We start from the raw sequence: 24884 nt of genomic DNA, 5'->3' as shown, positions 1-24884 counted from the left end.
GTCCAGGGGGTTGCAAAAAGAGTCGGACTCTATTTAGTGAATAAACAATAACAAGAATTCTTTATATATTCTGAATGCAAATCCCTGAAGTTACATGATTTGCAAGTATTTTCTCCCCTTCTCTGGGTTGTTGTTTCATTTTTTTGTGTGTATGTGTGCGAGAAGCCTCTTTATTGGGGTCCCTTCCTTTATTGGTGTAAGAACAAAAGTTCCAAATTAACCATGTCACTGCTTTATTCTCATAATAGATTTTTTTATCCAATTCTTTTGAAATTTTAGACTCATTTGTAAATATATCTTTCTATATTAAAACTACTCCTCAACTCACAAAGACCCCACTTACCTTTGATTTCTATGGACACATTTTCAATTACTCATTTTATCCACTATACAAAAAAATCCCACCATTTTGTAAGTAGTTTAAAGGCCCTCAAACAACTCTCCACCAATTCATCAAAAGAAAATTACCAAAATACAAATCTTTTTAAAACAATAAAAAATTTCTGTTTCTAAAACTATATTTACAAGACTGACATTCCATCAACATAACAATGAAATTGCATCAACATTGCCATCAATGTAAATATTCATTTCACTTTTTTAATGCTATCATTTTTTAGCACAAAATTTTTAGTTTTGGTGTCTAATTTATCTGTTTTTCTTTTGCTGCTTGTGCTATGGTGTAGGATCTATTAAACCATCACTTAATTCTACGTGTTCTAAGAATTTTATAATTTTAGCTCTTATAATCCATTTGGAGTTTTTTTTATATATAGTGTGAGGAAGAATTCTAACTTAATTCTTTTACATGCATTCTTGTTTCTACCTGTAATAGATACATTTGTTTGTTTTTCCATTTTTGTTTGTATGTTCTTTAGGAACCTGAGGAATCTTCATCTGTTATGATAGATAAGAAAGGGAAAAAGCATTTGTCTTGGGGGGACCAGGAGGCTCTCTTTCCTAAAGACAAATATATACCTTTCACCAGAGTTCAGGTAAAGCAGAGGGAAGGGAGATGGTATAATAGAAATGAAAGTAATTATGATTTGAACTTGAGCTGTTGGTATTCTTGTGCCTGGTTTGGGATTGTAGATTCAGGTTCTGTTGAGCAAAGACTGTAATTTTGCATTTTATCTTAGTAATTTGTTTGACTACCATATCCTTTTAAGATTATTTTAGGAATCTCACAGAAAACCTGAGTGTTACTGCTACTTGGCATTCTATATTCAATGTTCCTGTTCACTTTTAGAAAGTACAGTTCAAAACCCCACTATTTGATGTGATAGAAGAGGAAGAAGTAAAGCAGTTACATCAGGACGTTTTGCCAGAAGCCCAGGATTATCTTCCAGAAGCTCAGGGGGATTTGACAAGTGTCCTCGATGTTGAGTGGGAAGCCCAGCGCTGTGAGCCGAGACGCAGTACCCAGCATATTGACCTGGAAGGCCACACTGTTGAGCCCAAAGCCCAGGCCATTAAGACAAAAACTAAGAGTGGTATGCTGAAAGACCAGACTGTTGGACTAGAAGATGGGGATATTGCCTTGGAAGTGCAAGATTTTCCACTCCAAAATCAGACTTTTCTACCCACAGATCAGCACATTCTCCCCAAAGACCAGAATATTCAACCCAAATGTCAGGACCAGGATTTTCTACCCAGCAATCAGGTAAAATAAAATGGAAAGAAGATACAACAAAAAGAAATAAGCATGTTAAGGCTTATAGTGGGATTTGCAAGAACTATTGCAGCTGATTTAGAGAGTCATAGTTGGGGAAGAAATAACTTGCCTGATTGATTTCTCACATGTCCAGCATTCTTATTAAGTGTTAAAATTCTTAGCAGCAGCATATTACCCCTGTCTGGACAATTTACTTTTTAAAAAAACTTTCTTCGTTAGGTGAAGTATTTCTCGCAGCTATTGTCTGTTTTGAGAGCTGAAAGATGGGAAAAAAGAGTAGACCGCAAGTGTCCAACAGTATTTTTAACCCAGGTCCCAAGGCCAGCCCTCCAGCAGAGATTGATTAGACTAAGAGGAAAAGAAAGGGATCAACAGGAAGTAAATTACGTAGGGCTGTGGCTAGGCTTATGTGGCATAGAGTATAGTGTATTAACTTATTCTCTTAAGATGATGGCCTCAGTTAACTTCTGAATTCTCACTGCAACCTAAAGTATTATTGATTACCTTGTGTTTCTTAACTGAACAACTGCTATTTATATTTGTTCTTTTTTAGAAAGCAGATTTGAAGCCAGCAGTCTCAATGTTGATAGGTAGGAGTCAGGGAGAGGTGTTTCCTGTGGATATCTGTCAGGATCTTTTACACAGGCATGAAGATGAGGCCTTCATCAGTGGCAAGGTAGAACAGAAAAAGGAGAGAACATGAGGAATTGCATTATTTGGGCTTAGTTTGGAACTTTTCAAGATTGTTCTCAGAGAGATTTCAGAAGTGTGGTTTGTGTTTTATTCCATATTGTTTCACATCATCTGGAGTTGAAAAAATTACTGTAAGGTTCCTAATAAAGCCTGGACTATTATTTCTATTATTTCATGTTACTCCTATTGAACAATTGACAATTTATGTTTTTTTTTTTTGTCTTTTAGAAGGTATGCTTCAAGGAGACATATTGTGATATGAATGAGAAAGGGAGAAAAGACTTTTCTCTGGCAAGTTATCAATATCTGCCTTCTAAACTTCAGTACCAGGCCTCTATCAGAGATCAGGTAGAGCTCAATCAAAAAGATATAGATGGGGGACTTCCCTGGCAGTCCAGTGGGCTTCTGTTGTGGCTCAGACCTTAAAGAGTCTGCCTGCAATGCGAGAGTTCTGGGTCCTATCCCTGGGTTGGGAAGATCCCCTGGCGGAGGAAATAGCAACCCTCTCCAGTGTTCTTGCCTGGAGAAACCCATGCACACAGGAGCCTGGCGGGCTGTAGTCCATGAGGTCACAGAGTGGGACACGACTGAGTGACAGCACTATTCTAGTGGTGAAGACCCTGCACTTCCACTGCAGGGGGTGCAAGTCAGTCCTTGATTGGGGAACTAGGATCTCACGTGCTCTGAGGTGTGCCCCTACTCCCCATCCTGCAAAAAAAGAAGAGAGATAGATGGAAAATAAAGTAACTGGATTTTACACATTTCCAACAACTGGTAATGTGAAATATAGAATCAGACCCTTGTTTAGTGAACTGTATCAATCAAAGCAGTTCTGTCATTCAGAAGGCTGATAAATCATACTTGTATTCTTATTGTGGAATCAGACTTTTTTTTCCTATTACTTAAAATATTTTAATTTCTAAAAAAGTTTAAACCATATTAAAATTTAAATAACTGTACAGTACTTGATAATACATTTCAATAAACTGAAAAGTAAAACAAACCTATTAAATCAGTTTACGTTCCACGTTTCTGTACACTCTTCTGCTCCCCCAGGAGGATATAAAAATCGACAGCGAAAATGGAAAATTTAAATACAGCGTACGATATAAGGCCAAAAGAATTTTTAAAACTAAATTTCACTTAGTAATACCCTATAACTACCAGTTTGCTTACAACAGACAGGAATTTAAAACAAAACAAATCCAATTTGATTAAATCCTCATTAACAGACGTTTTCATTTCATTCATTTGAATAAAATAGCAACCACTGTTTTATCCAATACACCATTATCAGTGGCAGAAGGAATGATCTGCCTAGTTGTGCAAAACAAGAACAGTTATCTTCTGAAAGGATGTGAGCTTTTCAAACTCAGTTCTTTTTCATTTGTGTCATAATTTCCAAAACAATAGACAGCTCCAGTTAATGTCTTAGCAGTCCACTTCACTATGAGAGTGTATCCTCCATGAATTCATCATATAGCCACTTAAAGGTATCATCTTTCAAACATTCTATGGTTTCAAAAAGGTGCTGAAAGTCTTTAGGATACATATCTACTACTCTCACATCCTTATGTTTTTTTATTTGCTTCAATATATGCACTGCATCAATTGGACTCAGTGACCCTGTGCCTTTGCTTTTCCAGCTGTCCCTTTACAGTATACGTGTCAAATGATGAGGAAGGCTCTGTACACAGGACCTTGATCCCACAAGCTGTTTGACCGAGCACGCTTAATGACTGATATAAGCCTGGAGTTTGGGGATTTGCCATTAGTTTCCAGCATTCCTTTTCAGAAATAAACAAATTTAGTTCTGCTCGTCCATATTTATAAACAGAAGAACAGGAATACAGGTCATGTAAAATTTTCCAAAGTGTGTTTCTCTCAGTTTTAACTGGTAAGATCCCAACTACTTTTAAAGGGAAACCTTTTTTCCAAGGATGTGCTTTCACTCCCAAAGACTGAAAAAGCATATCTGAAGTCATAACGGGAGGGGTCACTGTGCCACAATTTCTAGGGTCCAGTTTAAAGAAGTCACAATAGATCACTTCTAGTCTTCCATTCACACTGGGACTTCAAATCTGGAATAAAATTTTTGTCACTTTCAAGGGCGATCACTCTGGCACCACTTTCAAGCAATGCTCGGGTGAGTACTCCAGGACCTGGATTACACTCCAGGATTAGCTGGCCAGCTTTTCGTTTTCCTCGCAGCATGCGCACCACGGTCTCAGCCACTCTCGGACTGGTTACGTACCGCTTGGTCTCAGAGCTGGACTTGTACAGGCGCGAGGATGGTTTCCCAAATCCCACATCGGGCTTCATTTGCGGATGGAAGTCATACAAGCCACGACAGTTCTCTGCCGGGATGTCCTTCCACCTCGCCACTACGGAATTCAAAACGCAAAATTGCCCAGCACGGGTAAAGGCTGAAAGCCTCAGCCGAGAGGGAATTCCCGCCCCCGGGACCCACATTCTCACCCTCTAAGGCCTGTCCCAGGGTCGCCCAGAATCGTTACATTGTCGACGAACTCCATTCAGGGCACACCCCACGTGCCACTTAGCCCTACTCCAGGAGACTATTTTAGTTTATTAAGATTATGCTATAACTTTTGGTGAGGCATTGTTCCCACAGGTATACTGCTCTTACATGAACAGTGTAGGGGAATTAGCAGATTCTAAATTACTTAAATTATGAGGAGGTTGTTAGACTGTTCTATGAATGTTTCAGGATTAAAAAGTAAGATCTATAGAGTTGGGTTAAAAGTTTAACATCCCTGTTCAAACTAAAATGTATCAGAATACCCTCATGTGGTACCATTTCCCTGGCGTTCTCACTGAAGCCCAGAGTGTTAAGGTTAGCATGTTGCCCTGGTTAGACGATTTGTTTTCTGTTTTTGTTGTTTCTTTTAAACGTATTTCTGAAGCAACTGTCATCTCTAATGTGAGAAGAAAGATGAATTGACTCTGGGGTGTCATCAGTATGTTCAACCTAAAATGTAAGACCAGCCCCCTCCCCCCAGAGAGCAGGTAGAGCAGAAGACAGTGGGAACTCTGTCTACTTTCTAAAAAAGTAACTGCAGATGGTGACTGTAGCCATGAAATTAAAAGACTTGCTCCTTGGAAGAAAAGTTATGACCAACCTAGACAGCATATTAAAGAGCAGATATATTACTTTACCAGCAAAGGTCCATCTAGTCAAAGCTATGTTTTTTCCAGTAGTCATGTATGGATGTGAGAGTTGGACTACAAAGAAAGCTGAGCACCGAAGAATTGATGCTTTTGAACTGTGGTGTTGGAGAAGACTTGAGAGTCCCTTGGACTACAAGGAGATCCAACCAGTCCATCCTAAAGGAAATCAGTCCTGAATATTCATTGGAAGGACTGCTGCTGAAGCTGAAACTCCAACACTTTGGCCACCTGATTCGAAGAGCTGACTCATTTGAAAAGACCCTGGTGCTGGGCAAGATTGAAGGCAGGAGGAGAAGGGGATGACAGAGGATGAGATGGTTGAATGGCATCACCGACTCAATGGACATGAGTTTGAATAAACTCCGGGAGTTGGCGATGGACAGGGAGACCTGGCGTGCTGCAGACCATGGGGTTGCAAAGAGTCGGACATGACTGAGTGACTGAACTGAACTGAACTGAGATTACTTAAGATTTGGGCTAGAGCTTGTCAAGCTAGCTTGTATGTAGGCTGCATAGAATTAAAGCTTCTGGCATTAGGGTAAGAGTATGATGTCTTCAGTTATTTCAAAATGTGTCAGATCTAAAGAGAGTCCAGGTGACAAAGCATACGTCTGTCATTTGGGCCAAATAAGAGGTAGATTTTACTTGTATAATATTGATTGGTTGTCAGTAAATAGTTCTTGGTAAACTCAAGTCCTTCAGTAAATTTGGCTTTGAACATTTAGTCTTCTATACATTGAAGGAATCCTACTCTTGGGCAGCTGAAGCAGTATACCAAAGCCAGACATCCAGTTTGCAGACCAATTATGATGAAGAACAAAACAAGCTGTTTGCCACTCAAAACTTCCCAGACTTCACCACTTCTATTGTTTGTGCATGGAATTATCAGGGACATTGAGTAGGCGTGCTTAAGGGAAATAACACAAGCTTGTTTCCTGGCTTTACCTGAGAAAATGTTGGCAACTCTATAAAGATATTTTCTTGTTGCCTTATCTTATTCTAAATGTGTTGTTGAATAAAGTGTTACCCCATGCAAAAAAAGAAAAAGCCAGAATAATCTAGGATTTGCTTTCAAATACTCTAGGAAAAATGTGGGAGAAAAGATATATGAAAAAACATGATGTTGCTAATTGCTGGGTGATGGGTATCTTTAGGTTCCTTATACTATTTTTTTTTCTACTTTGATGTATGTTTGGAAATTTTATATTAAATACATGCATGCACACACCTGTTAAATTATCCTCCCCTAGTATCATTATTTTGGGTTGTCACTGAAGTGTACAGTACTATTATTAAACTACTATTATTATTTAATAGGTTATTAAATAATAACCTATAATTTTTGCTCAATTAGTTTTGTATTTTGTTGTTCTTTTAGAGCAAGTGTATTATGCAACCCTCGTGTTTCAAGAAATCAGAGCTTGGAAGAGGAATTGCTTCTGGAGTGTGGTTGGTATGTCTCACCCAGTGTTCAAGACCTAGCCTTTCCCAGAGAGTAAGTAGAACAGAATATAGTGGGGAGTAAGTTACAGTAGATTCCTTAGGTTTGAATTCCAGATTGGCAGGGCAAAGTCATAACTGCTTCAGGGGTTTAGTGTTAAGGTCAATAACAATGGGCAAAGGTATAATGCCCTCTTGTTCTGTGACTGTTCTGCCCTGTTGAGACTCGTTCTGGCCTCTTCACTGAAGCTTTCGCTAGGGCCCTGGCCTGATGCTGCTTCTTGGACAGTTGTTCAAGGTTTCTTTTCTTTTAGCACAGGAACTATGGGCAGGCCTCACATAATGTGACAGATGAGAGATGGAGAGAGGAGCTATTTCTGGAGCACTGTGAATGTGTCATTCATGAAATCCAGGATCCAGTTTCTGCCAGAGAGAAGGTAGAGCTTAGTATAGTGAAGAGTAAGCAGCAGAAAGTCAATTAGTGAGAGTTTGATACGGACTTGCCAGAGCTATGCTGCCAGCAAGCAATGATAGTGTTATCTCTTATTAATAGTATTAGTAATGTTATTAGTATCATTATGAATAACAGCTTAAATTCATTAAACATTTACCATAGCCACAATGGTTCTAGAACTTTGTATCCTTTGTCTCATTAAACTCTCAAAATAACCCTGGGAGATCAATGCCATTATTCCTTGTTTTACCAGTAGAGAAACTTAGGATTGCTTCGTAGATACAGTTAAGATCCATAGCAGTGGCAAGAAGAGTAGTGTCTGCTTTCATGCCCTAATGCATCAGACTCTTCTGACATGTTTAGATTACATCAGGGCTATCACTGCAGCCTAAAGTGTTTTTACCAACATCATGTCATTGCTTATGCAATTTGGTGAACGCTTTTGTATCTTTTAGAGCTTATGCTCCATACAGCAACCATGTGTTGGAACAGCTGAAAGATGGCAGGAAGATTTGCTTCTGGATGGGCATCACCATCTTGCGCCCAAGCAGCAGAGAGAGGCTTCCAGCAGAAAACAGGTAGAGCAGACTGTGGAGTGTGAGCAGTGGAATTTAGATAGGGTCATAGGTACCTACTGAGCTGGGAACAGTAAGGCTGAGCAAAAAGCAGATTCTTGGTTTATTTCATGGTGTGTGAAACCTGTTCTGACCTAAGATTACTCCCTGAAGGCTAGGGTATTGTCAGAAACACTTGTGCCTATTGGAAAAATTGTATTTTTTACATGTGTATTCTCTTATAAAACGTGTATTTTTGGTATCTCTTCTTTTATGAGAAGGAAAGAAGTAAGTGGTTCCTGAAGGGTCGGGGTCAGGAGACTCTTGCACCCAACAGCCAGGACTAGATCCCCATCAGGAACCTGGTAGAGCATAAGGCAGGATCACTAAGACATTTAGGCTGGAACTTGTTAGGGTTATGTTTTCCAAGAAAGTGTCATGGTACTCTGGCCTACTGAGATTTCCCTATGACTGAAGTCTAGTTTATTCCCATCAGAATTTTACACTGTCTGCATAATTTCTAACTTGTGTTTTTTGTTATTTTAGAAACAGAGCCTTCAGGCAACCAGCATTGTTAGAATATATGAAAGAGATAAAGAGAAATTTTCCCTTGGTCCTTTTAAGAGAGCAGAAAGAAAAGGAGGAAGAAAGGCAGAAAGAAGCACTTGGGCTGAGCTTTTCAGACTAAACTGCAGCTTCGTTATTATTTTTGGTTTGGGTCTCTAAGGTTGGTCTAAGGGAAGGCTGTTGTGTTTTATTCTGCATCACCACTTCTATATTCTGCAAGCCCTTTCTACTTGCTGTCCTTTGCCTATTTTTTCCCTCTTTTTGAGAGTCTTCTCTTTTTTTCTTTGCGAAGCTGGTCCCTTCTCATCCTTTAGATTTCAACTTCAACTTCTGCTCTGATGACCACCTTATCAAGATTAGGCCTCCTCCCCTTTTGTGTTTTTCCTCTGTCCCTGCATTCTGTTTGTTTCCTTCTCCATACACAAGACAGTTGGTAATTACTTATTTCCGTGTTTTCCAGTAGTCTGTAAGCTTTATGAAGAGAAATAGCATACCTGTTTTGTTTACTGGAGTGTGGACAGCCTTTAGCATGGTGCCTAGTACCTGCTTGTCTCTTGCTAAATTTGTTTAGAAAGAATTGGTCAGTCAGTCAAACGTTTATTGAGCACCAGTTTGATGTTAGCCATTGTTTAGGTTTTAAATATTAAAGATATAGCTGTGAATAAGACTTAGCACTCAAATTTCAAATAAGCAATAATTATGAAGCAACGTAATTAGTGGTAGAGGATGGATAGGCCATTAACTGCGCAAGAAGAGGGGTACCTAATCCTGACTGTTTGATTCAGGGTGCCACTTTAATAGTCAGAATCTCTTCTTGTCCTTCTGTCACACCAGCCCCGAAAATCCTAGATCAGTCCTTTGACCTTTCAGACTCCCGAATAATCCAGGTTTATTGTAAAGAAAACCCTCTTTAATGGTATAGATACAATTATACACATTCATACTTAGGGTTTTACAGTCACAACTAGATCCCCAGTGCTGCTTAGCGTTTTTCTTAGTTGCTACTTGTTAGCTCCCTCACACATGGCCCACACTGATAATTCCAAACCTTAAATACTCCATAAAGTTCTTTCTGCAACCCTATACTCTCTGACTTTCATTAAAAAAGGGGCCATCATTCAATAACTTGCTTGACCATTTACTCTTTTGCCATTCTTCCCTGTTTCTACTAATCTCAGGGGAAGAATTGTCCTTTTTTTTTTTTGACTGTGTGGCACATGAGATCTTAGTTCCCTGACCAGGTATCTAACCCAGGCCTCCTGCATTGGGAGCGTGAAGTCTTATCCACTGTACCACCAGGAATGTCTCATCCCAGAGTTGTCTTTCTTTGGATCCATCTTCTGGATTCACTTTCCATGTTTTCTTCTGGGTCCAATTTTGAACATTATATTCTTGTTAAAATCCTCTGAAGAACGTTCCTTTTTTTGTTCTAGCAGACAGTTGACCTGGTTAAGTTCAGGCTCCGAGTTCTCTCTCATCTTCTGTGAACAGCAGCTCCAATGTTAGTTCAGTTCTCAGAGCCTTCTTTATACTCCATTAAGTCCATCCCAGGCAGCACAGCTCAGGGGTGATGCTGGGGTGTGTGCCATTTCATACACAGAATTAAGGAATCCACTTTTCTAACTCACTCTTTTTTTTTTAAATTAATTTTTCTTGGTTTATAGCTGATTTACAATGTTGTATTAGTTTCAGGTGTACAGCACAGTGACTCAGTCATGCATGAACATATCTGCATGCTTTTTTAGATTCTTTTTCCCATTTAGGTTATTATGGAGTGTTGAGTAGCATTCAAACTCACCCCTCTTCAGGGTACCCCACCCATATACTCTGCAGATACTTAGAGCCACATTTCCTACAATTTATACTTAGAATCAGTGAGAGAGAGCTAGAGGCTCAGAACGGGCTTACTCCTTGGCCAGTGCTGGAAGTCCAATTTTTCTTAACAAAAAAAAGTGTTTTTTCCTATACTTATTTTTGGCTGTACTGGGTCTTTGTTGCTGCATGCAGGCTCTCTGGAGCTGTGGTGTGCTGGCTTCTCATTGCGGTGGCTTCTCTTGTTGCGGCACACAGGGTCTAGGGGCATGGGCTTCAGGGGTTGAGACTCACGGGCTTAGCTGCTCCATAGCATGTGGAATCTTCCTGGACCAAGGATCAAACCTGTGTCTCCTGCATTGGCAGGTGGATTCTTAACCAGTGGACCACTGGGGAAGTCCTATATTACTTTTATGAAAGCAGAAAAAATGATTTCATTTTTATTACAGCAAAAAGTAAATACAAAGGATAAAAGACCCCAAATTACAGAGATAGCCACCATTAACCTTTTGCTACATATTGTTTTTAGATTTTATCTGTAACAAACAAACTTTATTGAGGTATGTAGTCAGTTCTCTTTACTCATAATAGTTATGTTCTATAAACTTGCCATAAATACTGCAACTGAATTTTAGTCAATACTGAACCATTGCTTAACTGTTTTGTGTGAATTTCTGTTTAGACACCTTATTAATATGTATTGTTGATCCATTAACATTGGACTCAGGGCCAATGGCACTATAGCTCATGGCTGAATGAAGCTTATCTAATAGATGTATTTTCTCCATAAGGCCCATCACAACCTTTTTATGCTAAAAACACTAGTTAGTACCTGAGCACAGTGCTTGAGGGGTGTTTTAAATAGCACAATAACAAAAAAAGCACAAAAATGCAAAAAGCTTTGGACTCAGTGTACATTTTGAAAGGATACTGTTTACGGTATGCAGGCTGAAACAAGAAGGCAGAGCATCACAGTGTTTGACCTTAGCTGACAACATGTCCATCTGATGACTCAGATTTTTCCCAGCACTGTTCATGTCTGGAGGTGACCACAAGCACTGCAAGCATTAATTCTATGATAACAAATACATCTTGGTGAATAGGCAAATTCACAAATAAGGAGTAGACAAATAATGAAGCCTAGCTGCTTTGTATACCATACAGGTATACAACCCATTGAAAATGTACAATTCACTGTTTTTACTATATTCAGAATGTTGTGCAAACTTTGCCATAGTCACTTCTAGAATATTTAATCACTGCCCAGAAGTCATATACCCTTTAGCAACCACTCATTCTCTTTTGTCCCTTACCTCCAACCCCAGCCCTAGGCAACCACTAGTCTACTTTTAAATCTCTCTAGATTTGCCTATTCTGGATATTTTATATAAAAGGGACCATAGAATGGCCTTTTATCACTGAGTTCTTTAACTTAGCATAATGTTTTCCAAGTTCATAGACCCTGTAGCATGTAGCAATGCTTCATTCCTGTTCGTTGGATAATATTCCATTGTATGCATGTAGCATATTTTATTTATCCATTCTTCAGTTAATAGGCATTTGGATTGTTTCTACTTCTTGACTGTTAATAGTGAATAGTGCTGCTGTGAACATTCGTTCATATGTTTTTCTGTGATATGTGTTTCCATCTTCCTTGGGTGTATAAGTAGGAGGGAGATTGCTGAGACTTCTGGTATCCATATGCTTAACCTCTGGGGAGGAACTGCCAAACTGGTTTCCAAAGTGGCGCAGTGCTGTTCATTCTTACCTGCAGTATTACGAGGTTTCTGTTTTTCCGCGTCCTCACGAACACTTGTAATTGTCTTTTGTCTTTTTAATTATAGCTCTCTTAATGGGTGTGCAATGATAGCTCATTGTGGTTTTGGTTTACATTTTCTTGATGATTAATGATGAGCATCTTTTCATGTGCTTATTGGCCATATGTGTATTTTATTTAGAAAACTATTAAATCTTCTGCCCAGTTTCTAATTGGATTATTTGTCTTTTGATTATTAACTTATGTGAGTTCTTAATATATTCTACACATAGTACCCTTATTTATTTTGTGATTTGCAAATGTTTTCTCCTATCCTGTGGGTTGTCTTTTCACTTTGTCAGTGGTTTCTTTTGCAGCACAGAAATTTTTAATTTTGATGAAGTCCACATTATTTACTTTTTTGTGGCTTGTGCTTTTGATGTCATATCTAAGAAACCATCACCTAATACTCCTTTGTATTTCTCTAAGAATCTTACATCTCTTGCATTCAGGTCTGTGATCCACTTTGCATTAATCTTCGTATATGGTGTTGGGTAGGGGTCCAGTTTCACTCTTCTGCATGTGGGTATCCAGGGTGACCCAACATCATTTGTTGAAAAGACTCTTCTTACCCACTGAATTCTCATCACTCTTGTCAAAAACCAGTTGATTGTAAATATGAGTTTATTTCTGAACTGCCAGTTCTGTCCACTGATCTGTGGGTCCTTATGCTAGTACCACACTGTGTTGATTAGTGTAGCTTTGTAATAAGTTTTGAATTGAAAAGAGTGAGTTCTCCAACTTTGTTCTCTGTTTCAAGATCATCTCAGCTATTCTGGGTAAAGCTCAGCTGGTAAAGAATCTGGCTACAATGCGGGAGACCTGGGTTTGATCCCTGGGTTGGAAAGATCCCCTGGAGAAGGGAAAGGCTACCCACTCCAGTATTGTGGCCTGGAGCATTCCATGGACTGTATAGTCTACGGGGTTGCAAAGAGTTGGACACGACTGAGTGACTCACTCGTATGAATTTAAGGATTACCTTGTCAACTTCTACAGAGAAGTAAACTGAATTTTTTTTTAATGTGGACCATTTTTGAAGTCTTTATTGAGGTTTTTCTTTTTTTTCAATATTGCTTCTGTCTTATGCTTTGGTTTTTGTGCTGCAAGCCCTGTGAGATCTTAGCTCCCTGAACAGGGATCGAACCCCCATCTCCTACATTGGAAGGTGAGTCTTCAGTGCTGCAGGAAGGCTTTGTCTAGTTGTGGTGTACAGGCTTTTCATTGCCGTGGCTTCTCTTGTTGCAGAGCCCTAGCTCTAGGTGTGCAGGCTTCGGCAGTTGTGACACACAGGCTCTAGAGCGTGGGCTGAGTAGTTGTGGCGCGTGGGCTTAGTTGCCTGCGGCATGTGGAATATTCCTAGACCAAGGATCAGACTCATGTCCCCTGCTTTGGCAGGTGGAGTCTTAACCACTGGGCCAGCAGGGAAGTCTAGAAGGTGAAATATTAACCACTGGACTGCCAGGGAAGTCCCATCAACTTAAATGTTGATGCAGACTGCATTAAATCTGTTGACTCATTTGCCATCTTAACAGTATTAAGTCTTCTGATTCATGAACAAGAGATGTCTTTTCACTCAATTAGATCTTTTATTTCTTTTAACATGGTTTGTAGGTTTCAGTGTATAATTTATATTTCTTTTATTAAATTTATTCATAAGGTGTGTTTTGATGGTATATTATATGGATTTTACCTTTAATTTCATTTTCAAATTGTTTGTTGCAAGTACATAAAAATGTAATTGATTTTTGCATACTGATCTTGTATCTTGCAACTTTGCTGACAGATAAATAACTTTTTTTTCGATAAATAACTTTTAAGCTAAAAAGATCAAAGTAATTTAAAATTTGTATTTCTAAAAGTTAGAGATCATAATTTGAGCCATATAATGTGAAAGTAAGTATACTAAGTTATGTCAACAGGCTTTCCTAGTATTTTGGAAGAAAATAAGTTCTAGTTTCTTCCCTGCCATGACAGCTGATTGCTATAATCTTTTCTTTCAAGCTTTTATTCTCTAAATTCACACCATCAAGAATGTGTACAAATTGAAAATTATTATAGATATGAGATAGTAAGAGATCTAATTTTATATCCTATATTCGATCCCAAGCACACAGTCATAATAGAATGATTTCAAGTGACCATTTTAGAAGGCTTCTGTACATTTTGATTTGTCATGAATTCATCCATATCTTTGACATGAGTCTTTTGTTTTTGTTTAATGCCTTTTATTCTTTCTTAAAATTTTATTCTTTTATATATATATATATTTTTAACTTTTTTAATCTAGTTGAGCTCAAGATTGCAGAAGGAAAGAATTAGTAGATAAAATTATCAAAAATGTGCATAGGTCTCGCTTTTGGCAGTTTTGTCACTTTGTGACTGGACTTCCTAACAGGTTGGTGATGAGTATCAATCAAGATTGAACACTGAATTTCAAACTCCCCTGGCACTTCAGTCTGGATTAAGTCAAGAGGAAGACAAGAAAGAGGTATGTAGTGGTAATGGCTTTTGGACATCAGTATATGTGAGATTGGAAGCAATTTGTTGTGTCCTAACATATTGAGCCGGAGAAGGCAATGGCACCCCACTCCAGTACTCTTGCCTGGAAAATCCATGGACACAGGAGCCTGGTGGGCTGTTGTCTCTGGGGTCGCACAGAGTCGGACACGACTGAAGCGACTTAGCAGCAGCAGCAGCAGCAGCAACATACTGAGCTAGTAGTAAGGATATTTCCTTTCTTGGAAAGTCTCTGAGAGCAGAGTCTTAAAAATTTTTACTTCTCTTCTTTAGCGTCAAAAGCAGTATCTGAGGTATAGACGACTTTTCATGGATATTGAAAGAGAACAAGTGAAAGAACAACAAAGGCAAAAAGAACATAAGAAGAAAATTGAAAAGTAAGTTCTTTGATCCTCAGTGTGAGCTGTAAATTACCAGTTAAGATCATTTTGGAAGCTAGATTTTAGAGTCAGGCAGTGGTTTTACCTTCTTATCCATAGTGGAAACAGCTATTTTTGATCTGGGTTGCAATATTAAAAGATGGTTAAGAGTTATATTTTTTTAATAGGCTTATTTTTTTGAAATAGTTTTAGATTCATGGCACAATTAAACAAAGTCCAGAAAGTTCCCATTTACTTCTTACCCCTACACATGGACTGCTTCCTCCACTGTCAGTATCCTGTACCATAGTGGTGAATTTGTTACAACTCATAAACCTACACTGACACATCATAATCCTATTTTACATATGGACAAATAATACTCTCATATCTGGATATACTACAGTTTTGGAGAAGGCAATGGCAACCCACTCCAGTACTCTTGCCTGGAAAATCCCATGAACAGAGGAGCCTGGAAGGCTGCAGTCCATAGCGTCGCTGAGGGTCAGATGACTGAGCGACTTTACTTTTACTTTTCACTTTCATGCATTGGAGAAGGAAATGGCAGCCCACTCCAGTGTTCTTGCCTAGAGAATCCCTGGGATGGGGGAGCCTGGTGGGCTGCCGTCTGCGGGGTCACACACAGTCGGACACGACTGAAGTGACTTAGCAGCAGCAGCAGCAGCATACTACAGTTTATTTGTCCATTCACTTCCTGAAGGATATCTTATTTTTTCCCCCAAGATTTGGCAGTTATAATAAAACTGCTTTAAACATCCATGTGTAGGTTTTGTGTGGGCATAAATTTTCAGCTCCTTCGGGTAAATAATGAGGAGTACACTTGCTAAATAATATGGTAAGAGGATGTTCATTTTTCTAAGGAACTACTGCACACCAGGGTCAAGTGGAATTTATTCTAGAGATGCAAGTGTGGTTCACATCCACAGATCAATCAATGTGATACACCAAATTAACATACTGAATGATTAAGATCATGTGATTGTCTCAACAGATGCAGAAAAAGCACTTGGCAAAATTCAGCATTCATTCATGATAAAAGCTCTCAACAAAGCGAATATAGAGGACATGTATCTTGACATAATAAAGGCCATATGTGACAAGTCCATAGCTGACATCATACTCCATGGTAAAAAGCTGAAAGCTTTCCTTTAGGATCAGAATGCCTATTCTTGCGACTTCTATTCAACATAGTATAGGAAATCCTAGCCTGAGCAGTTAGGCAAGAGAAATAAATAAAAGACATTAAATCAGAAAGGAAGAATTAAAACTGTTACTTGAAAGAAGGCATCACTTACCAATATTAGGAATAAAAAAGAAGCCATTACTACAGAGCCTAGAAGCATTAAATGTTAATAAGAAGACATTAGAAAATTTGAACACTTTGATGAAATAGACAAACTCTTAAAAAGAACAAAATGAATGCAAGAAAAAATAGAAATCTGACTAACCCCACAAAAAAAAATCACTTATGGAATGTAAACAAATTAAATCACTTTTTGAAAAAAATTTTACCAAAAAGAAAAACTCAACGTTTAGATCCAGGCTCAGATGTCTGCATTCAGTTCAGTTCAGTTCAGTCGCTCAGTTGTGTCCAACTCTGCGACCCCGTGAATTGCAGCACACTAGGCCTCCTTGTCCATCACCAACTCCTCGAGTTCACTCAGACTCATGTCCATCGAGTCGGTGATGCCATCCAGCCATCTCATCCTCTGTTGTCCCCTTCTCCTCCTGCTCCCAATCCCTCCCAGCATCAGGGTCTTTTCCAATGAGTCAGCTCTTCTCATGAGGTGGCCAAAATATTGGAGTTTCAGCTTTAGCTTCAGTCCTTCCACAGAACACCCAGGACTGATCTCCTTTAGAATGGACTAGTTGGATCTCCTTGCTGTTCAAGGGACTCTCAAGAGTCTTCTCCAACACCACAGTTCAAAAGCATCAATTCTTCGGTGCTCAGCTTTCTTCACAGTCCAACTCTCACATCCATACATGACCGCTGGAAAAACCATAGCCTTGACTAGATGGACCTTTGTTAGCAAAGTAATGTCTCTGCTTTTTAATATGCTGTCTAGGTTGATGTCTGCATTAGGGGATCCCAAATATTTAAGGGAAAAAATAACACCAGGGTTTATATAAGCTATTCTAGAGGATGGAAAATAGTGACTACTTCCCAAATAATTGTAGAGGCCAGCATAATCTTAGTACCAACCTGACAAGGACTTTATAAGAAAGCAACATTTATAGACTTAATTTCTCTTGTGAACATAAATTTTACTTGAAATTAGAATAAGAAGACCTAGTGACCTATTAGGGGCAGTGCTTCACCTATTAGCCCCTGACCTTAGGGCTTCTGCCCAAGCATCTGCCTTCTTCCCCAGGACAGCTTCTTAACTTCTCCCAAGCCATGGACCCAACGGAAGCAAAGCTTTTTGCAAGAACACTGATGATGAACACAATGATTAAATTAAGCATTCCAAGGTGTTTAGGAATTGTCTTTCACTGGGGGAAATAAGTAATTTTTTTCTGTTCTTTCTGCATTTCAATGTTTTATTATTTATATGTTTGACTCTGGGAGCGTAAGCAGAAAGGGCCGCCCAGATTAATGTCTTGGTTTTTTTTTGCTATAAAGACTACAAAGACTTCTGAAATTTTTATGTGGCAGTCCACTGGTGAGAATGGTTTTCCTGTGAGGTGTTTAGTAGTTCCTTTGGCATGTTTTTGTTCTCACATTTTTTTCCCTTTTGAGACATGTTATAACACTGTTGTCCTAAAAGCGACTTGGCAAAAACTGCTACAGTAGAAAAGTGTATGTGTATGTGTGTTTTGGATTGGGATTAGAAGAGAGAGGCTTGGAAAATCCTCGTGAATTTACCAAGGGTAGCCTTTAGGCAGAATTCTGTTTAAATAGTTCAGGGATCTTTTCTGTTCTTAATGTTCTTTGGGACTGTAATTATTTAATTCCCTGGATTATAGTTTCAGAATCTAAGGACATTGGCTCTCAGGAAGTCCATTCTTATATCTAGGCCAGATTTGTCGTACTATAATTTAGTCATTTTGCCATAATTTTGATCTGATCTCCATCAAAAAGAAAAAAATCTGAATTCTGTGGTGCCCATATATAAGCATTTTACAGACTCATCAGGCAAAACAGAATAGAAATTTTAGTTCATCTAATTGAAGCCAAGACATCTCTGCTGTGGGTAGTTTATGTCTACCTTAAATCTTCTTATGACATGCCTACCACATGGTGTAGTCAGTGGGGAATTCTTCTTTAGCTATTCTGCTGACCTTCTTTAAAAGCTTTTCTGCTTAAGGCTTTTGTTTTATTGCCATTTTCTCACTGGATAATCTTTTTCTTGTTGGATTTATACTCTTGACCCCAGAAGAAATATGAAGGTCTCTGTCTTACAGATGGTATCAGAACATTAAATCTGTTGTCAATGACAGTTTGAAAATAATATAAAATTATTTTTTGCTTTTTACTTGTTGAAGAAATGAAATGTATGCCCTTCTTTGCAAGGGAGTTATTTGTTTTAACTTAAAGACAAAACCACTTTAGCAGCATTCTAAAGTAAACATATACCTGCTTTCTACATAGGAGTTGATAGTAACCACTTTACCTCACCCAGTTGTTATGAGAATCAAATGATATGTCTTCATTTATTCATTTAGCAGCTATTTATTGAGCATATATTAATTGGTAGACATGATGCTAGATTTAAAGCATACAAAATATGGAAGATATGATCCCATCCTTCAAGGATCTTAGTAGATAGATTCTACTGACTAATGGAGAGGCAAATAAATGAAGAATTATAGTGCGATATGTTTAAGTATTACAAGACAATATAGCACGTGATTAAGAACCTGGGGAGATATGTGTTCAAGTCCTAGCTCTGCTGCCCACCAGCTTTGTGACTTTGGGAAAGTTACTATTAGCCCTAGTTTCTTCTCTATAAAACAGATATAAGAGGAATATATGCCTCAGAAAGTTGCTGTGAGGATTAAGTGAGGTAACATGGCAAATGAACTTAGTGTAGAATCTGGCATGTGGTACATGCTCAAAAAATGTTAGTTGCCAAATATTTAAGCACTAAGTTTTACATAAAATATTCCAGAGAATGGAAAACAGGAATACTTGCCAAATAATTATAGAAGCCAGTATAACCTTAAAATCAACCTGTCTTGGATATTAAAAATAGCAATATTACAGACTAATTTCTTTAATCAACATAAATGTAGAAATATCAAGTAAAATATTAGTAAAATAAAATCTTTCTTCTAATGTCAGTAGAAGGAAAACATTACAAGAAGGCATGAGAGCACAGAGACTGTTTTGAACTCAAAATTGGGGTCCCGGTATAGCAGTACAGGGAAGACTTCCTGGGCTGAGCTGTGAAGGGTCAGAAGAGTGTATGAAACACAGCTGGAAGCGGTGCACCAAGAGTAGACAGGAACTCCAGGCAGAAGGACCAACACTGTAAAAGCAGGAACACGAAAGAACACAACACTTCTGAGTTGGATGTGATTGGAGCTAATAGAATGGCAAGAGGTAAGCCTTATAAAATGAGGAAAGATCATAAAGAACTTTGTATGTTATAAGAAGGAATTTGGATTTTATCCTGAAAACAGGAGCCACTTAGACACATTGTGAGGAATGGGTAAAATGGCTAAGACTAGATGTTAGGAGATAATTATCCTTTTTATTTTACAGATGAGAAAATGAGCCCCAGAGAGGTTAACTAAGTTGCCTAAGATAAAGATCATACTTAACAGTGGCAGAACTGGGATTCAATCCCCAATTTATTCAGTTCCATCACCTAACTGCTTTGAAGTCTGTAACTTCAATAAGTTATAAGCCAGGGCCAGGGAGGCAGTGAAGAGGAGGCAGTTTTAAGAGCAAAAGACATAGAATTGATAAGATACTGCTAGAGGAGAATTCAAAGATAAGTTCCAGGTTTATGGCTTAGGCCACCCTTAGCCGATTTACCTAATGAGCTGCTTTGAAACAGATTTTCCAGCAAGGAGGTAGAGGTGGAGAAGATAAGTTTAGTTTGGGGCAAATTGGATTTGAAGTGCCTAAAGGAAATTCAAGTAGAGCATCTAGTAGGAAATATTACGTTATTTTTAGTAATGATTTCAGAAATCACTAAGGAAGAATACTGTCAGAATCAAGAAAGAGAGAAAAAGGTTGAACAGGAAAACAGGATTGGCAGGCAGAGATTTAGACTGTGCTAGATTAGACATTAATCCTGTTGTACCGAAGAGGAAGATTTCTTTCATCTCCTTAAGAAGCTATTTTTCTAGCAGACACCTCTTTTAACCCCTGAAATAAAGGTACTTCTTATTCTTGAATGCAGAGTTCCCTTTATTTGACAGTGTTAGTGTTGGCAGATTTCTGTGATTGCTTAAGAAGTATGAATTCATAGAGCCAAAAAGTCGCCAATTTTAGTTCTAGATCTCTATCTATTACGAAATTTAACTTTGTAAAGGATTAGTGGCGTGACCTTATATGAAAGATGATTAACAAGATGTTGAGTTGTTGTAGTTCTAAGAATGTATTTTTACTGCCCTTTACCTATGATACTGCTTTCTCTTCAGGATTCTTTCCAAATGTAAATATTGCCATCTACTTGTTGTGCAGACATTCAGTGTAGCGAGTTGACAAATCAGTTTGCAGAGTTCTCTGTTCTTCCTCTCTCTCTATTCTTCCTCTCTCTGACTGAAAGTTTGACACTGGGTTGAGAACCACTGTAATCGTACTCACGTCAGCGCCCTGGGAAAAACCCATGTGTTGACATCTTGATTTCCAACCTAGTTAATTTTCTATTGTGTATCAACTAAAAAGTGTATTTACGTAAGAAGCTTTAAAGACATTTGAGAGGTTTATAAAGTAATTGTTTTCATCAACTTTTTAAGTTGATTTTGCCATTTTTTATTGTTACGATCCTTTCTGAAACTCCTGTGTGGCAGCAGTTCGTAACTTGAGAATCTAACCAAAGCTGTGGATCCTTTTCCCAGATAAATACCTTTGAGACACTCAAGTGGAATGTCAAACTGGCAGCCAGTTAAATAGGTTTAAATCTCAGAGGAATGGTCTATGCTGGAGCTGGAGCTTAATGAGTTACAGATGATAGGGGTGGTCACAGAAGCAGATGGTATGCAAAAAGTCACCTAGGGAGAAGGCATAGAATAAGAAATGGACAATGCCTTCTTCTAGAGTAAGAAATAGACATGGTATATTTCTGCTTATGTACTATGACCTTTTCGAGGGCCACAAACTTTTAACATCTAAGATATTTTGCTCCCTTGAATCAATTTTTGCTGCCGTGGGTATAATGTCGCCCCTGTTGAGAATGTAAATGCTAGATGGATTAACCTGTAGGCCACCAATGACCTTAGGGAGAGTTGTTTTGTGGCGTGATTGATGGGTCTTAAAAGCCACATTGGAGGGGAGAAGAGATCAGAGAGGAAAAGGCTAGACTCTTAAGATGTTTGACTGTGAGGAGAGGACTAACTAGGGGGAAGAAGGGGAAAGGGCTGATTCCATCACTGCTAGTAATTGTCCTGTTACCAACAATTTCGAGTATTTTTCTGTTACCCACGTTTGAGAAACAATGCTGACATGTTTCCTTAGCTCTTAGTTTATAGGTATAGAGAATAAATGGTATAGAGAATTATGTGTGTGTGCACTAAGTCACTTGAGTCATGTCTGATTCTTTGTGACCCTATGGATTGTAGCCCGCCAGGCTCCTCTGTCCATGGGATTCTCCAGGCAAGAATACTGGAGTGGGTTGCCATGCCCTCTTCCAAGGGATCTTCCTGACCCAGGGATCGAACCAGCGTCTCATGTCTCCTGCGTTGGCAGTCAGGTTCTTTACCACTACTGCCACCTGGGAAGCCTATGGAGAATTATACCAGTAACTAAACCGTTCTGTTATTATTCACTTGGCTTCATTTAAGTTTCATTCTTGAAAACCTGAGGCTTCCCTGGTGGCTCAGTGGTAAAGAATTCGCCTGCCAATGCAAGAAATGAGGATTTGATCCCTGGGTGGGGAAGATGCCCTGGAGAAGGAGGTGGCAACCCACTCTAGTATTCTTACCTGAGAAATGCCAGGGACAGAGGAGCCTGGTGGGCTACAGTCCACCAGGTTGCAAAACAGTCAGACATAACTAAACAACAGCAACAATTGAAAACCTCAGTTCGATTTCTCATCTGTAAAAAATCTTTTCACATTTGCATTTTTCACCAGCTCAGGAGTTACTGAACTAATCAAATATGAATGTCCTGAAAACATTTACTTTTTTAAACTGGCTCTCTTTGGGAAAAGATCTTTATGTAAATAGATCCTTGGTGAAGGGCACCTATGATCCTAGGCTCATATTTAAACTTTTATACTTTTTTAACCTCTTCCTTTTATTCTCTTACTTATATCATGCATTCTATTTTAAGAGAACAAATTGATGTATATTTTGAAGTTAATTGTGGGGAATTCCCTGGTCGTCCAGGGTTAGGACTCTGCACATCTACTGTAGTGAGCATGGGTTCAATCCCTGGTCAGGGAAGTAAGATCTTGCATGCTGTGCAGCATGGCCAAAAAAAGAAAATTCAGGTGTGAATAAGTATGTGTGCCATGGCTCTTCTCCTCATTACCTTTCTCATGTTCCTAGTACACTGCCTGATATGCCTTTATATCTTGATCCTTACTAGGAATAAAACATCTCTCTACACAAGTTGGAGTATTGAGATTTCTTACTTCTACCTTGTTCCAACTTTATACTGCATTTGAGTTTGATTGTGATCCCCTTCATGGATCATAGCCTTGTCATGGTGAAGGGGCTTATGTAAAGCAGTGAAGCTATGAGCCATGCCATTACAGGGCCACCCAAGACAGACGGGTCATAGTGAAGAGTTCTGACAAAATGTGGTCCACTGGAAGAAGGAATGGCTGGTATTCTTGCTGCGAGAACCCCATGAACAGTATGAAAAGGCAAAAAGATATGACACTGGAAGATGAGCCCCCCAAGGCCAGAAGGTATCCAGTATGCTACTGGAGAAGAGCCAAGGACAATTACTAATAGCTCCAGAAAGAATGGAGCGACTGGGCCAAAGCAGAAACAATGCTCAGTTACAGATGTGTTTGGTGGTGGCAGTAAAATCCAGTGTTGTAAAGAAAGGTATTGCATAAGAACCTGGAATGTTAGGACCATCAATCAAGGTAAAGTGGACATAGTCAAGCAGGAGATGGCAAGAGTGAACATCAACATCTTGGAAATCAGTTAACTAAAATGGAGAGGAAAGGGCGAATTCAGGTGACCATTAGATCTACTACTGTGGGCAAGAATCCATTAGAAGAAATGGAGTAGCCCTCATAGTCAACAAAAGAGTACAAAATGCAGGACTTGAGTGCAGTCCCCAAAACACCAGAATGACCTTGGTTCATTTACAGAGTAAACCATTCAGTATCACAGTAATCCAAGTCTATGCCCCAACCAAAGAAGCTGAAGTTGACCGGGTTCTGTGAAGACCTACAACACCTTCTAGAACTAATACCAAACAAAGATGTCCTTTTCATCATAGGAGATTGGAATGCAAAGATAGGAAGTCAAGAGATACCTGAAGTAACAGGCAAGTTTGGCCTTGGAGTACAAAATGAAGCAGGACAAAGCCTAACAGTTTTGTCAAGAGAACACACTGGTCATAGCAAACACCCTTTTCCATCAACACAAGAGATAACTCTGCACATAGACATCACCAGATGGTCTCCATGCAGTCATGTTTGACTCTGCGGGACCCCATGGACTGTATCCCACCAGGTTCCTCTGTCCAGGAATTCTCCAGGCAGGAATACTGGAGTGGGTTGCCATGCTCTTCTCCAGGGAATCTTCCCAACCTAGGGATCATACCTGAGCCTCCTGCATTGTAGGCAGATTCTTTACCATCTGAGCCACCAGGGGTTGCTATCCCAGATCATCAATATCAAAATCAAATTGATTATATTCTTTGCAGCCAAAGATGGAGATGCTCTATACAGTTAACAAAAAGAAGCCCTGGAGCAGACTGTGACTTAGATCATCAGTTTCTTATTGCAAAATTCAGGCTTAAATTGAAGAAAGTAGGAAAAACCACAAGGCCATTCAGCTATGACCTAAACCAATCCCTTATGATTGTACAGTGGAGGATCAAATAGATTCAAGGGATAAGATCTGGTAGACAGTGCCTGAAGAACTGTGGATGGAGGTTCATAACACTGTACAGGAGACAGTGACCAAAACCATTACCTAAAAAAGAAATGCACGAAGACAAAGCGGTTGTCTGAAGAGCTTTACAAATAGCTGAGGAAAGAAGAAACACAAAAGGCAGGGGAGAAAGGAAAAGATATACCCAACTGAATGCAGAATTCCAGAGAATAGCAAGGAGAGATAAGAAGTCCTTCTTAAATGAACAATGCAAAGAAATAGAAGAAAACAATAGAATGGGAAAAACTAGAGATCTCTTCAAGAAAATTGGAGGGATCAGGAGAAACCCTTATGTAAGGATGGGCACGACAGTGAGGACGGAAGCAACCTACCTAGCATCTTCCTAGACGATGATGCTGTTAAAGTGCTGTACTCAGTATGTCAGCAACTTTGGAAAACACAGCAGTGGCCACAGGACTGGAAGAGATCAGTTTTCATTCCAGTCCCAAAGAAGGGCAGTGCCAAAGAACGTTCAAATCACTGTACAGTTGTGCTCACGTTACATGCTACCAAGGTCATGGTCAAAATCCTTCAAGCTAGGCTTCAGCAGTAG

The 24884-nt window shown here is 39.1% G+C and overlaps 1 protein-coding gene and 1 pseudogene across 12 annotated transcripts in view; one reads left to right on the top strand and one right to left on the bottom strand.

Moving 5' to 3' along the window:
- CCDC15 (coiled-coil domain containing 15) overlaps window positions 1–24884 on the top strand; it is a 50961-nt gene that overhangs the window by 13562 nt on the left and 12515 nt on the right. For 2 of the 12 annotated variants that reach the window (XM_055581250.1, XM_055581249.1), the window contains exons 7-13: window positions 879–995; window positions 1250–1663; window positions 2597–2716; window positions 6936–7052; window positions 7907–8029; window positions 14596–14688; window positions 14991–15094. In XM_055581250.1, the coding sequence (XP_055437225.1) occupies window positions 879–995; window positions 1250–1663; window positions 2597–2716; window positions 6936–7052; window positions 7907–8029; window positions 14596–14688; window positions 14991–15094 (1088 nt within the window). The remainder of the gene's footprint in view (window positions 1–878; window positions 996–1249; window positions 1664–2596; window positions 2717–6935; window positions 7053–7906; window positions 8030–14595; window positions 14689–14990; window positions 15095–24884) is intronic. The other 10 variants (XM_055581254.1, XM_055581251.1, XM_055581253.1 and 7 more) reach the window with 10 other exon arrangements.
- On the bottom strand, window positions 3816–4840 carry LOC129652543 (dimethyladenosine transferase 2, mitochondrial-like; annotated as a pseudogene).

Source organism: Bubalus kerabau, chromosome 5 (assembly GCF_029407905.1).
Source record: "Bubalus kerabau isolate K-KA32 ecotype Philippines breed swamp buffalo chromosome 5, PCC_UOA_SB_1v2, whole genome shotgun sequence".
Classification (NCBI taxonomy): domain Eukaryota; kingdom Metazoa; phylum Chordata; class Mammalia; order Artiodactyla; family Bovidae; genus Bubalus; species Bubalus kerabau.
This window is presented reverse-complemented; position numbering and strand designations above follow the sequence as displayed.